Raw genomic sequence first — 15,550 nt, 5'->3', positions numbered from 1 at the left:
CTTCATTTCTCCAGTCCAACTGGAACATTCCAGTTCAAAGTCCTCTGCTTCAGTCTGACCACAGCACCTCAGGTATTCACAAGGGTAATGTCTCCTGTTTCAGGCATAATGCACCGTCGGGGTTTCCAGATGAGGAGATATCTCAACGATTGGTTTGTTCAGGCTTCGTTGGTAGATGAGGTGCTGCAGGCAAGGGATTTCTTACTGAGCCTTTGTCAAGAGTTAGGAATTCAGATCAATTTAGACAAGAGCTCACTAATGCCAGCACAAGTAAAGACATATTTGAGGATGACGATTCAGACGTGTCTTTTGAGGGCTTTTCCTGAGAGAGGAGCGGGTTCTGGTGATTCTAAGCCAACTGGAGGTATTCCTGTCGGACAGAGCTCAACCTTTGAGCCTGTGGAAAAGCTTGCTGGGCCGAATGTCCTCCCTCTCGCTTGTAGTTCCAGGGTCTCGTCTCTGGATGTGTTCTCTGCAGGTGTGTCCCAGGAATCGCTGGGACTTTTGGGAAGAGAACGCGCTCATAGTCTGGGATGATTCTTGCCTGAAGGATCTTCGGTGGTGGTCAGAACATCATCTGACCACCGTCGTAACATTGGATTCCCCTCTTCCAGACGTTCATCTGTACACAGATGCCTCAGATCGGGGTTGGGGTGCAACCCTGGAGGAATCTCAGGCTCAGGGCCTTTAGAGGGATCTGGATCGGGAGGAGTCCATAAACTGCAGAGAGTTAAGAGCAATAGAGGAGGCTCTAAGTTGCTTTTCAGATCAGGTAAGCAACAAGACAGTAGCGCTGTTTTGTGACAACGTTACTGTGGTGTCATGTCTCAAGAAGGAGGGGCGAACGAGATCGCAGGCATTAAACGGCATAGCACAGAGAGTTCTCCGTGGTGCGAGGACCGCAGAGTTTCTCACATTCCCCAATTCGTGTCAGGGAAACTCAGTGTATTGGTGGACGCTCTTGAGTCGTTCGCAGGAAGTTCAGGGAGAATGGACTCTAGTTCAGGAGGAGGTGCAACCTGTTGAAGAGATGGCCAGCGACAATAGACCTCTTCGCCACCAGGTTGAATTTTCGTCTCCCAGTCTACTTCTCCCCAGTAGCGGACCCCATGTCCTGCGGGACGGATGCAATGCTACACTCCTGGGACAACATGCTAATGCATGCATTCCCTCCGTTCGGGATGATCCAGGAAGTGCTGGCAAAGTTCAAACTGCGACAACATGCAGACGACTTTGATATGCCCCTTCTGGCCCCAAAGACCATGGTTTCCTGACCTCCTGGACTTATTGACGGAATTCCCGGTATTCCTCTGAGAGGAAAGCTCTTCTCAGACAGCCGCATTTCCATTACTTCCATCGGAACCTCCACGTGCTGAAGCTAGCTGCGTGGAGACTCCAGCGAGCGGCCCATCATTCAGGACTCTCTCTAAGGCAGTGGCTCGACAACTGTCTTTCTGTCTGAAAAGTTCAACAAGAAAACTTTACTAGGCTAGGTGGGCGATGTACCTTAGTTGGTGCCGGAAACAGGGCCATAGTATTTCGCGTCCATCAGTGGTGAAGGCAGCAGACTTCCTTCTGTTTCTGAGAAAGGAAAAGAGATTATCCTATTCTACGATTGCTGGTTATAGGTCGATGCTCAGTAGCATGTTCCGATTTCATCTCTCGGAGCTTTTGACCAGCAGAATTTTACACGATCTTCTTAGGTTTTTTAAAATAGAACGTCCAATTCATCTGCTTTGGGCCCCCTCGTTGGATTTAGCAGCTGTTAGCTTTCTTAAGATCTTTAGCATTCAAACCCTTAGAGTCACTGTCCCTAAGGCAATTAACTAAGAAGATATTATTTTTAGTTGTGCTGGCTACAGCCAAAAGAATCGGAGAAATGTGGGCGGTGTCGAGGACGGTATCCTTTTCGGGGAAAGATATTTTTCTTTCCTACCTGCCGGAATTTGTTGCGAAATCCGAATCAGAAACGAATCCTCTTCCCAGAGCATTCAAGGTCGCGTCCTTGGAAGATTTCTTAGTAGGTGACACTTCCGAAATCCTGCTATGTCCAGTTAGGGCTCTGAAAGTTTGTCTCGTACCGAAAAACTGTTGCCTCGTCCAAGAACATTATTCGTTTTCCCTAATTGTCCATTGCGTTCTATATCTAAGAATGCAATTAGTTTCTTCCTGCGAGAGGTTATTCAGCAAACAATGGAGGGTTTTTCATTGCTTTCGGAGCCTTCGAGTTCCTTTTCGCGTCAAAGGGCGCATAGTATTAGGGGAGTGGCGACATCTTCAGCCTTCCTTAGGAATTTTTCGGTGTCGGTGATCTTAGAGGTGGCCACTTGGAAGTCGGTGTCGGTTTTCACGACTTTCTACCTCAGAGACATTCAGTTTTCTTTGGAGAAGGGTTACTCGTTGGGTCCCTTTGTGGCGGCCAACTCGATTTTATAATTACGTAGTAAAGGGCCAGGTGGGGGGGGGGCAACTTTAGGTAATGAATGTAGTCTAAGGAACTTATGATTCTCTGTTGGTCAGGATTCATAGTGAGAGTATTAAGTTTGGCGTTAGTACTGTGAAGTTAGGCAGATCCAGTGGACAGGTTTGGTTTCTTCAACCTCTTCTCTGCAGACATCAGCGGCAACGGGCAGCGAAGAACTTGAAGATACTGCACACTCAACTTCTCCTCCATACATGAGAGGCTACAATAGCCACATGGGAGGTTCATCGTACTGCTCCATGCATGAGAGGCTATGAATAGCCACATGGGAGGTTCATTGTTCTCCGCTATACATGGCAGGCTCTGATTAGCTACATGAGAGGTTTGTCTTTCTCCCCTTCATTCATGGGAGGGTTTGAATACCACATGGGAGGTAGCTTGACTCAGACAGTACCTAGACATGAGACTGACGTCAAGGGTACTCTCTCTACAGGCATTCTCACCTGCCGAGTGGGATAACCAGGTGAGGATACATTCATTTATTCATAGTAGGCAAATAATGAGTTACCTGCTTTCCCTATTGGCAGGTCGGGCTGAATTAGATTGATTCCACCTCCTTTAAAATTTTGTTAATAGGGCTAATTCAGGTGTTCAGGGAGTGTGTTGCAATATGAAGTTTTCATAATAAAACTAATATTGTAATACTTACCTGAACACTTGAATGATTCCCACCCTCCTCCCTACTTCAATTTGAATAGTGAATAACTCAATTGGGGATCTCGGCCTCACTCAGCCGGGACTTGCAGCATTACTTACAACAGTACTTCAGGTAACTCATTTGACAAGATTTTCCTGTAAGCTGGTGTCGCTGACAGTTAATTACCCACTTAGTGGGTAAAGAAATTATGGGATGTAGTCAGGCATATCTCATGTGACCAGGGCTAATTCAGATAAGTATTACAATATTAGTTTTATTTTGAAAATTTCATTTTCGGTTATCACACCGTCAGAATGGAACCCCCGCTGATAGCCGAGAACTGCCTGTAATGTAAAGCATATTGATAGCTTACATACAGTATTTGGAATGTTTTCTTCCAAGAAATATAATGAAAGTTGGAATTTTTCCTGTAAAAGTGCAAGCTTAAAGAAGGTTGAAAGATATTGTACACAGTTATTCTCATCTTATTAGATATAATAAATTTAGATATAATAAATTTAGTTGTGCTTATCGTATTAGATATAATAAATTTAGATACATTAGTTATAAGTTTTGTTTTGTGTAGAATTTAAACTTATTTCCTTTGTGAGTGTTGTTTTTCCTTATAAGGGTGGTCTTCAGTCAAATAAATACATAAGGTTTGTTAAAACCTTATGCATGTATTTGACGGAAGATACAAGGTTGCAGGGTTCATTTCCTTGTCCCCTTCCTGGCTCCACACAGTGAAAGCATTGTTAAATTTGAGAGGCTTCTGAGCTGCCTAAAGTACGGGGCCCCTTTGTTATTGATCACTTACTTTACAATTTTTTTTCTCTTCAGCTTTCATTTTTTTTTTAGTGGTTAATTATGCCTGTCTTTTCTGTTCTTTTTTAAAATACGGTTGCAATGTACATTACGAGTTGTTAGTCTTAAGTCTTGTAAAAAATGTGGCTTTTGGCTTGTTCCTCAAGAATTTATGTACATAATGAGTAATGATGATAATTATTTCAGCACATTTCTTAGTTGTTGGGGAACCTGTTTACAAAGGACCTGAGAAAGTAGTTTACTTCCAAGGAAAGGCCCTTGATGAAGAATTACAGAGAGATAGAAACTGCATTTGGCTCATCACATTTTTCACTGCATGGAGCCCCAGTTGTTCAAGACTAGCTCCAATTTTCTCAAAGTTGTCAGCTGAGTGCGTATATCCAGGTTGCAATTTGTATCATAATACTTATGAGATATAGTACTGTATACTGTTTATTACGATGTTAGAGATGGTGTGATATAATTTTTATTCAATGGCATAAAGCATACTCCTGACTTATTGCAGTACTCAAAGCTTTAGTGGGATTACTTGTGCTTAGTTTATTTTTCATTGCAGGTACACTTTGGACAATTTGAAGTTCGGCAAAGTTGATGTAGGAAGATATCCAGATGCAGCAAAACATTATCACATCAATGACACTGCATTTTCTGTGCAGCTACCAACTATTTCAGTTTTTAAGGAAGGAAAAGAAGTAGAAAGGCGGCCTTGTCTGGATTCTAAGCAGAAATTCCAAAAATTTTATTTCACTGAGGTATGGAAGTCATTGTTTATGGAAATGGTGTGAGATTTGAGCACAGATGTCAGGTTAAGATAGGTTGGCATATACTAATTAGGTTACACAAGCCATTAGTCAGAAATGAAGTGCTTCAGATATGGAAGTAAGAAGATAAAGACCACTTGGAATGCCCTGAAGATCGTAAGGAAGTGGCGTACTTCAGATCTTGACCTGCTGAGAATTCATGGAATTGTGCACATGAAGGCAGGTGGTGGAGAGAACTCAATCACAAGGAATTCTGGGAAATGTGTACAAGAAGGAAGTTGATGGAGAGACTCAGTCTGATCCATATTGGGAAAACTTAATATAAAAATATAAATATTGGTTTGTTTTTCTGGTGGAAATTGTTTCATAGTAATCAGTCTATCATAATTATCCCTAGTGTACAGTGTTAAGTTTTCTCAGACACGGTTAATGAAGTTTTGGAGATGGAAGAAGAATAGCAGAAAGTCAACTATTGATTGATTGAATGCACACACACACACTTTTGACCTTTTGATAAGGAATGGTTGATATCATTCTTTTACATATCTGGTTGTCATTAATGACAGCCATAAATAATTTTCTTTAGCTTGCTTTTGGCAGTTTTGTAATCTGAATCTTGATTTTTTTATCAGCATTCTTGTATCAAACTGTTCCTTTTTATATTTTCAATGTATGTTGTCTTGCAAAGATATTAGCAATCACCCATTACAGGCACAGTTGTACATACCATTTAAGTATTCAATTTTTGTACATGCAACTTACCCGTCAGATATATACTTAGCTATAGTCTCCGGCGTTCCCGACAGAATTTCAAAACTTGCGGCACACGCACAGGTAGGTCAGGTGATCAATCATACCGCCAGCTGGGTGGCGGAATAGGAACCATTCCCGTTTTCTAATCAGATTTTCTCTGTCGCTGGTTCCGCAACATCTGTTGTTGGTTCCTCCTGCTTTGATTTTCGTTTTTAGCTTGCTGAGGATCTGTTTGGCCTGATTTTGGTGACGTATTGGATCTTTGGTTTGGCATACGCTATTGTGGACTGTTTTTTGGATTTGCTTTTGGATTGTTCATTAAGATGTCTGACGTTAATGTTTCGCCTGTGTTTCGTGTGTGTGCTAGGCAAGAATGTAAGGTGAGGTTGCCGCTTCGGTAGACCCTCACACTGTATGTATGAGGTGTAGGGGAATGATTGTTCTTTTGACAATAGGTGCAAGGAGTGTGAGAAATTGTCTGATCAAGAATGGAAGGTTTTGACTTCTTATCTGAAGAAGCTTGGAAAAGGATAGAGTTAGGAAGGCTTCCTCCAGAAGCTCGAGTAGGTCTCGCTCTGCTGAGCACGACGAGATTAACCTCAGTAGACTCTCCTAATCAGCTGGTTTCAGCCCTTCTCCCTTCATCGAACCTGTGGATTCGTCCTCTGAAATGGCTGCGATGAAGCGAACTTTTCAGATGAAATCGCAAGCTATGCGAGGATGAAGGAAGGTAAGAGTGACAGTGATATGTGCAGTGTCCCCAGTGTAGTGGAGGGGGCGTCTGATCGCCCGCATTGCTCTAGGCCTAGACCTCTTCCAAACTCCCAGGACCAGTGGAGGAATGTCGAAGCCGCAGGGAGGATGTAGAGCATCCCCAACGATCAGGCGCCGCCGGCAGATCCTGCAGTTGCGTCCCCAGGCTGCCTTGGATGCGCCATAGAAAAGGCATCCTGAAGAAGTGTTTCTCTTCTTCTGACGGCGTCTTCTCCGAGACGTGGTTGGAGTTCGCTGAGGAGTCGCGCCTCTGAAGAGATCCTGGAAGGCTCCTAGAGTAGAGCTTTTGACTCGAGCCCTGAGCGCTTCCCGGAGGATTCTCCTATTGTCAGGAAGAGAGCTCGTAGATCCCCTCCTCCTCTCCAGCAGGAGTGAAGGATTAGGCCGACGAAGAAGATTTTGATCGGCCTCCAGAGCAGTTATCGGCACTTGCTGGATCTCTCCAAGAGACACCTCTTCTCGTAGGGAAGGATGACTTTCTTCCTGTCAAGAGTTCCAGGAAGCTCTCTTCTTCAACTCGTCGCTCTTCTCCTTCCAAGCTTCCTTCTTCTAGCAAGTTTTCTTGCAGGCGCTCTCGTCAGACGCTCTTCTCCAACAGGCGCCAGTCTCCCAGCAGGCGCACTTCTTCCAGGCGCCTCGTCATCGGAGAAAGCGCTCTCTCCTTCCAGGCGCACTCGCCCACTGTACTTCTCCTTTGGGAGCGCGCTCCCGGTCGTCTCCAAGCTCCCTCCTTCCGCAGACGCCGCTCAGTTCCTCTCCAGCGCCTCGTTTTAGGGCCTCCTCTCCTGAAGGCTCTCATCAGTGGACAGGACCTCTCTCCTGTCAGGCGCCCGTCCGGGTCAGGCGCCATTCTCCTGGTAGGCGCTCTCCGTTGGACAGGAGTGCATCTCCTTCCAGGCTCTTCTTCGCCTTGATAGGCTCTTCTTTCTTAAGCCTTCCCTCTCCGCCTGCTGCTTTGGAGGAAGTTTCAGAAGAGGATTCTCCTAAGGACGCTGGAGTTTCCGATTACAAACGGTTGGCTTCGGTTCTGATTCAGGAGTTTGGAGATTCTCTTTGTCCTGCTGCCCCTCCTTCTCCGGGATCTTTGGGACAGCACCAAGTCAACTAGACCCTCTTCCTGTCTTGTTAAGATGCATCTACGATTTCGATGAGGAAGGCCTTTAAAGGTTTGGGAGTGGATGCAATCTAAGAAGGATGCAAGCAAGACGGTTTTCTCTTTCCCTCCTTTGAAACTTTTGGGAAAATCAGAATGTGGTATGAGACCAAGGAGCCTATGGGGTTGGGGCTCCCCATCAGCTGGACATGAGATTTCTAATCTGGTAGACTCCTCCAGGAGACTTTTCTTTCTTCAGCTAAGGCTTCTTGGGAATGAGTGAAATGGACCATCTCCTCAAGGGTCTTTTTAGAGTTGTGGAGGTCTTCAACTTTATGGATTGGTCTCTTGGAGCTTTGGCCAACAGGACTTGGGATCCCTGTCTGTGTATGGATGACTTCAAGAGTGTTTTGTCTTGTTTGGACAAAGCAGTGAGGGACGGTTCATGGAAGTCGCTGCCTTGTTCGAGCTGCTATTCTGAAGAAGAGGTCAGTATTCAGCTCTTTCCTCAGTCTGTGTCTCTCTTCAGAGATCTTCTCTTCTGTTTGCTCCCTTTTCTCCTCACCATTTTTTCCTCAAAATTTGGTGAAGGAGATTTCCTCGCTCGTTATCTGAAAAGGCGACACAGGACCTTTTGGCCCAGTCATCTAAGAGGATCAGACCTGCCGTCCCTTTCGCCTAAGAAGGAGAAGGCCCCCTTTCAGGAGCCCTTTCGAGGTGGTCCAGTCAGATCCTCCTTCAGGAGCAAAAGACCAGAGAGAAGAGGAAGGTCTTCTCTCCCTATCAGAAGGACCAAATGAAGAACAAGTACTCCAGACGACAGTGGGTGCCAGACTGCTACAATTCGCCGAGGTCTGGGCACAGAGAGGGGCGGACGATTGGTCCCTCTCCATTTTAAGAAGAGGCTACCTTATCCCCTTCAGGAAAGTCCTCCTTTAACATCAACTCCCAGGGAGTTATCCGGCCAGCTACAAGGATCCCATCAAGAACCAAGCTCTTTTTCTAGCAGTGGAACAAATGTTGAAAAGGAAGCAATAGAACAGGGGTTCAAGATCTCCATTCCCCGGGTTTTACAACCGTCTTTCTGTTCGAAATCCCTCTCGGGGGTTGGAGACCGGTTCTGGATAGGCTCCTGAATTTCTTAGTAATCAAGACGAAGTTCAAAATGGAAACTACCTCTTCAGTTCTTGCAGCTCTTCGTCCAGGGATTGGATGGTCTCCCCTGGACCTGCAGGATGCTTATTTCACATTCCCATTCATCCCTCGTCAAGAAAGTTCCTGAGGTTCATGGATAGGGGAAAAGTTTTTTCAGTTCAGGTCCCTGTGCTTGGTCTTCCACAGCCCCCAAGTGTTCACGGGCATCTTAAGGAATGTGGCACGCTGGTTTCACTTAGAGGGTGAGGATATCAATGTATCTCGACGACTGGCTGATTCGAGCTCAATCAAAGGACAGTTGTCTGGAGTACTTTGTCGATCACCCTAAATCTGACACAGTCCCTTGGACTATTAGTAAACCTCCACAGAAGTCCCAGGTTGTTCCTGCAGAGCAGAGCATTGTTTTACCTGGGGATTCTGATGGATTCTCGGATTTTCTAGCCTTTCCATCCCAAGAGAGAATAGATCGCTGCATAGAAAAGGTGACAGTCTTTCTAAGGAGAAAACATTGTTCGCGAGGAGTGGATGAGTCTGCTGGGGACCATTTCTCGCTGGAAACAGTTCGTCTCTGGGGAAAACTTCATCTGAGACCTCTTCAGTTTTACCTAAAGGAGAGATGGGACCAGAAGTCTCAGGACTTAGCAACTTTTGTTCCAAATTTGGACAAGATAAAGAGGATCTCAACTGGTGGTTAGACCCTCGAAAATTATGCACAAGGACTGTCTCTTCAGTTACCAGCCCCTACCTAGTGTTGTTCTCAGATGCCTCGGAGTCGGGATGGGGGCAACACTAGGGTCGAGAGAAGTGTCAGGCACCTGGGATGGAGACCAGGTGAACTGGCACATCAACAAGAAAGAGCTATCAGCAGTACATTTGGCTCTTGCCAAGTTCGAGTTCCTTGTCTCAGGACAAGTAGTCCAAGTGAACTCAGACAACACTACTGCCTGGCTTATATAAGAAAACAGGGAGGAACACACTCCTTCTCCCTTTTCAGCAAAAAAATGTTGCTGTTATGGGCTCAGGAGAGGAGGATCAGACTCCTCACCAGATTTGTACAGGAGAGAGGAATGTGAGGGCCGATCTTCTCAGCAGGAAGGATCAGGTCCTTCCCACAGAGTGGACTCTCCATTCAGAAGTCTGCGAAAGACTGTGGAACCTGTGGGAAGGCCGAATATCGACCTTTTGCAACCCACTGGAATGCAAGGCTAGAAAACTACTGCTCTCCGATCATCGGACCCCAGAGCGGTTGCAATAGACAGTCTTCTCCTAGATTGACAGGATTAGGCGGGTATGCTTTCCCCCATTCAAGATCCTGGAGAAGTGGTAAGAAAGTTTGTTTCGTCGGAAGGCGCGAGCTCACCCTGATAGCTCCGTTTTGGCCAGCTCAAGATTGGTTCACAGAGGTACTGGAATGGATAGTAGACTTTCCAAGATCGCTCCACACAGGAACGATCTTCTCAAACAGCCCCCACTTCAACAGATTCCACAAGAATCTTCCCGCTCTCAGTCTAACTGCCTTCAGACTATCGAAGGTCTGGTCAGAGCGAAGGGTTCGCAGCACAAAGCTGCGAGAGCTATTGCAAGAGCCAGGAGATCCTCAACCCTTCACGTCTACCAGTCAAGTGGGAGGTCTTTAGAAGATGGTGCAGGACCAATAAGATATCCTCTTCCAGTACCTCTGTGACAAACATTGCTGATTTCCTTATCTTCCTAAGGGAACATTGCAACCTTGCTGTATCCACAATTAAAGGATACAGGAGTATGTTATCTTCAGTTTTCAGACACAGAGATCTGAATATCTCGGAAAACAGAGACCTTCATGACCTTATAAGGTCTTTTGAAACGTCAAAATTCATGACTTGAAACCTCCCAGTTGGAATCTAGACATAGTCTTGAAATTCTTAATGTCTAAAAATTTGAACCTCCTCATCAAGCTTCCTTCAGGGATCTCACCAGGAAGTCACTTTTCCTCTTTGCCCTTGCCTCAGCTAAGAGAATAAGTGAAATACAAGCCTTAGATGGCAAAAGTTGGTTTTAAGGAAGGTTCTGCTATTTGCTCCTTTAAACTATTCTTCCTAGCAAAGAATGAGAATCCCTTCAAAACCGTGGCCAAGAAGTTTTGAATTAAAGGTCTCTTCTGTGACAGGACATGAGTTGGAGAGGACTCTATGCCCTGTCAGGAGCCTTAAATTCTACTTAGAAAAGAAGAAATTGCTGGGAGGATCGATTGAAAGTCTTTGGTGCTCTGTCAGAATCCCCTTCACGAAGTAATCTCAAAGAATGCGCTGTCCTTTTTTATTAAGGACGTCATCAAGGAGGCTCATATCTGTGTGAGGATGAGCATTTTCAGCTCCTTAGAGTAAAAGCACACGGTGAGAGCCATTGCTACATCCTTAGCTTTTCACAAGACGTTGTCTCTCCAGTCTATTATTGAGGCAACCTATTGGAGGGTGTAATTCAACGTTTGATCTCATTACGAGATATTAGTGTGACATATGATAAGTGCTTCTCTCTAGGAGCATACGTATCTGCGGATTCGGTGCTGGGACAGAGCTGAATCAATCTATTTAGTTTAATTAATTCAGTTGTTTTTAAGGCTTGGTGGTGTGTGTTTTTTTATGGTTGGTTGAAAGAGGGTGATGGAATTATCTTCCCTTTCAATTCTTATCACTAACAAGGTTAGAATTGGTCAGGTGGTCGGATTGGTTGTCATGTTCCTTGTATTTTGTTTGGACACCTAGCTCTGTCATGTAAGAGGGATAGCCCCATTGATACGATTCAGGTGTAGGCTCGGTCATGTAAGTGGGTCAGCCCTTTGTCTTGATCCGCTATAGGCTGGCCATGTTAGTGGGTCATTCCCATTGATATGATCCAGAAGGGCTGTCAGTCACAGGTCACATCCTCGCTGAAGCTCCTGAGGCAAGCAGACTCATAGACAGTATCCATGAAGTCTTCTGCCCAATCAGGTAAGAACCATGGTTTTTGTTTTATCCTACAACATATGTTGTTTCCCGTTTTTAGTTATTTTCTGTCTCTTGCCCTCCTCCAAGGGTGCCATTCAGCTAAGTATATATCTGCCGGGTAAGTTGCATGTACAAAAATGATATTTTTATGATAAAATAAAGTTTTGTACATACTTACCAACAGATATATTTATTGATGGCCACCAGCCTCCCCCTCAGGAGACAGGTGGAAGAGAAAATCTGATTAGAAAACGGGAATGGTTCTATTCCGCCACCCAGCGGCGGGTATGATTGATCACCTGACCTACCTGTGCGCGTGTGCCAGAAGTTTTGAAATTCTGTCGGGAACGTCGGAGACTATAGCTAAGTATATATCTGCCGGGTAAGTATGTACAAAACTTTATTTTATCATAAAAATATCATTTTTATTAACTTATACTGTAGATAGATAGGTAGATATTACTCATTCTATAGATAGGTAGATATCACTCATTTCCACAGGGAAAAATAAAAGCCTGAAGGTACCCCGATTTGTGACGCGTATAAGCCTTACTCCTTTTTAATCAAAAATGGCCTAAAATCCCTCTGGCGTCCTATGTACATATGTAGGCTCAAAATTTAAGAATTCGGCGAAATCTTATACATGAATCGTCACGTAGGATGTTGTAGCCAGTGTCTAACATTTGGTCCAAGGCGGTTATCCTTAATAACCTATTAAAGTTCTTAAAGTTTATTATAATTATTTATCATTATCACACTTACCATCACTCCTCAATTACTACTGCTAGTATTATAATCAATATCTCGTTGTTATTATCGCATATTTTCATTAAAATGTGTTAATATCATTATCGCTCTTTAAGAAAAGGACAATTCCACATTACCAGACTTACAGTACGTGTGGGGTTGGTGATTATCTCGAGCTCCCTACGGATAACAAGGCTTCATTCTGGTTGGTAGTTGGCAATTCCTGCTAACATTCTCTTTTACCCAGCAACAACATGGCTTCAATCAATTGGTGGTTGATCCTTGCCTGCTACCATTCTCTTTAGGCATAATAACAAGGTTACAAATATTTTCCATATTCATTTTTACTTACATCACCAACGCCGTCTGCATCGCCATAAACGATGGTGCTGCCACCTAACGGTATTCATATCAAGCGAGGCAGCTTTCAGCTGCAGTGATGAAACGGAAAATTCCAGAGCTTGATTGCATACTTTTTTATAATATATAATGGATATATATAACCTTTATTACCGAGGGTACATCTTATTAATGGATGTTGATTCTTCCAAGAAACAATATTTACAAATGATGTGTTGAAATCTGATTGGTAAACCTATGAGGCTATTTTTCAGCAGCAGGCTAAAACATTCGATCGTAGTAAATCGCTGATTGTATAATACATATTTTGATAAATATAAATATGGTAAATAACTTTATTAATCTTTTTGTTGATTCTGTTGGTAAGAAACAATATGCATATGATAACCTTATACTAAGTCTTTTACTTACCAAAATCATAAGAGCATAGGCTAGAAACTTTTTTTTTCCTCAATGTCTTTCAAATTGAGGTGCGTCCTATGCAGACATCCTGTCCTTATGTCATCAAATACGCTAGTTTTTGATTGGTTTCTCCTTTTATTTCTAGGCCATTGATGAAGGACTGATACATAGTGGAAGAATTTCATGTGGAAGAAATTCATGATACAGTAAACCCTCATATTTGCAGTATCACGATTCACGGACTCACCTATTTGCGGATTTCTCTATGGAACATATATTGCATTAGCGCTGGAAAATTTGCCCATCCATGGTATTTTTAAGTGCTCAGCTGAAATATCGTTAATCAAACACTGTAAAAGCTTTTATCTCTTAAAATTCACACGTCCGAGATATAAAATTTCAAACTTTGTTTGGAACGCTGATATAATTGGCGTGGAGACCCGACCCCACCGGATGCCGGTGGGGTGGTGTGGAAGGCGACTTACCCACTGTCCCAGGTCAGTTTCAATCTCGGCGTATTATGAACGCATCTCGCGCGTCCGTCTGTCTCAAACTGTTTGGTTTCCTGCAGAACCTCGTTGTGTTTCTTTCTGGCATATCTTTTTGGTGAAGTACTCAATATCCTGTTTATTAATCTAGCTAGCGTAGCTTTGTGAATTTGGTAGCTATGTGTCGGATTCCAGTTTCTCTGGATCCAGAGTTTGCGCAGGGAATTTGTGCTCTTCCAAACTTGTCAAACTTAAGTACGACCGCCATTCTTTGTGTACGGCATGTAGGGGTCAGGAGTGTTCCCAGGAGAACACATGTAGTGAGTGTATGGAATGGAGTCAGGAGTTTTGGCAAACGTACAGTTCCCATCAGGTAAAGCTGGTTAAGGATAGGGACAGGAAAGCTTTTAAGCGTAAGGAAGCTTGGCTATCTTCTTCGCTGGTGGCATCAGCGTCATCTACTTTACCGGGTGTTCCTCCCTCCTCTCCTACCCCCTCCTCTACCACTGCTTTTTCCCCCCCTTATATTCCCCCCTCTTCTTCACCAGCTTCCCAGTATGTTTTCCCTAAAGCCAAGCCCAGCCTCGAGGCTGATAAATCAGAATTCGTGCTTTTTAGAAATCAAATGGAAGCGCAAATGAACGGTTTCATGGAGTCTGTCTTAAGTTTAGTGCGTTCGGCGCCATAGTCCGAACGTTAGCGTGGTGATGACGTCAGTGTTAGTGATAACAATGTTGTTGTTCGTGATCGTGTTTCAGGTGAGTCTGCTCATTTTTCTGACTGTTTTGAGCAAAGGCAGCTGTCCCCGCTTTCGCCTTCTGAGGCTAGAAGACAGTCCGGCGCTGGCGAAAAGGTCAGAAATTCTTGCCCACGAGCAGGCTCGTCCTCTAAGGCACAGGAAAGCCTTATCCCTGGTGGTGTAAGTAGTAAGCTTGACTCGTCTGCGAAGCGTCGAAAAGCTTCGTGAAAGCCGCAAAAGTGTTTCTCCCTGAGCGTCGTTAAGCCGCGTGTTTCTCCATCGCCGATTTCTCGCCATCGTCGATCTTTCGCCGTCGCCGACATCACAGGATAGTGTCTCCAGGATCTTCGTCAAGACGGTCATCATCGAAGCAGCACTACCTAAGTTTAAGTTCTTCAGGGAGAGTAGCAGCAGTTCATCTTCAGTCTCTTCATCTTCCAGCTCTTCAGATCCTCCCCCTCCTCGTCATTGCAAGTGGGATCATGCCTCTCGACCCGTAAAGAGGCAATCTTCAGATAATTCCTACTCTAGGGTTACTAAACTCTTTAAGAAAAGGACAATTAGCCCTGTACCTGTTACTCAGGGTGGGGTTCCGATCAAGAAGTTACATTTCACGCTCCTCCCAGGTCACCTAGGGCAGCCAAGATGCCTAGCCCTCTCCAGAGAGGTCGGCCTCAAGGGCCGGGCCCCTTCCTCCCCTCCTACACAGGAAGCGTCGGCTCCTTTGGCTTCATCCTTGCCTTCACAGGAGTCTATTCTGCTGGAAGAGAAACTAGAAAAGGTGGTCTGCAGAGTCCTCCACCGCCTCCAAGAAAGCATTAAAAGAAGTAGAGGCTTGGTTGGAAGCTATGAGATCCTCGGGTAAATCGTCGTTTGCGTACCCTCCTTCAAAGCTGTCGAAAAGGAGGCAAAATTATTACAGCACAGGAACTTCTTCACTGGGCTCTGCAATTTCAGCACAAGGGGACTTTGGCTCCCTTGTGGACCCTTCAAGACGCATCTCCTTTGAGGCGGCCAAGACCTTCTTTTCTGCCCTGGATGTAGAACATTTTTCCAAAAACCTCTACAAGCTCCTAGAGATTGTCAGCTTTCTCGATTGGTCAGTGGGAGCTATTTTTAAGCAGGTGGAGCAGGCTAATGTCGCAGAAGACGTCTTGGAGAGAATCACAGGATTCCTTTCCTGCACCGACATTGCTATCCATGATGCGGCAGGCGAACTTTCCTCCCTCTTCGCCATGGCCACTCTGAAGAAGAGGGAGACTTGGTGCTCTTTCTTATCTAAGTCTGTGACTTCTTCGCAGAAGACGGCGTTTGACAAGGAGGGCCTTTTCCCAGAAGCAGTAGTGGAAGGCGTCCTTTCAGCCATGGACA

The 15,550-nt window shown here is 44.7% G+C and overlaps 1 protein-coding gene across 1 annotated transcript in view; it reads left to right on the top strand.

The window, feature by feature from the left end:
* LOC136836763 (thioredoxin-related transmembrane protein 2 homolog) overlaps positions 1-15,550 on the top strand; it is a 117,337-nt gene that overhangs the window by 56,313 nt on the left and 45,474 nt on the right. Inside the window, exons 3-4 of the mRNA XM_067101319.1 lie at positions 4,131-4,314; positions 4,501-4,696. Of these exons, the coding sequence (XP_066957420.1) occupies positions 4,131-4,314; positions 4,501-4,696 (380 nt within the window). The remainder of the gene's footprint in view (positions 1-4,130; positions 4,315-4,500; positions 4,697-15,550) is intronic.

This window comes from Macrobrachium rosenbergii, chromosome 56, assembly GCF_040412425.1.
Source record: "Macrobrachium rosenbergii isolate ZJJX-2024 chromosome 56, ASM4041242v1, whole genome shotgun sequence".
Taxonomy (NCBI): domain Eukaryota; kingdom Metazoa; phylum Arthropoda; class Malacostraca; order Decapoda; family Palaemonidae; genus Macrobrachium; species Macrobrachium rosenbergii.
Note: the sequence above shows the minus strand (reverse complement) of the source record. Positions and strands in the feature narration are given on the sequence as shown.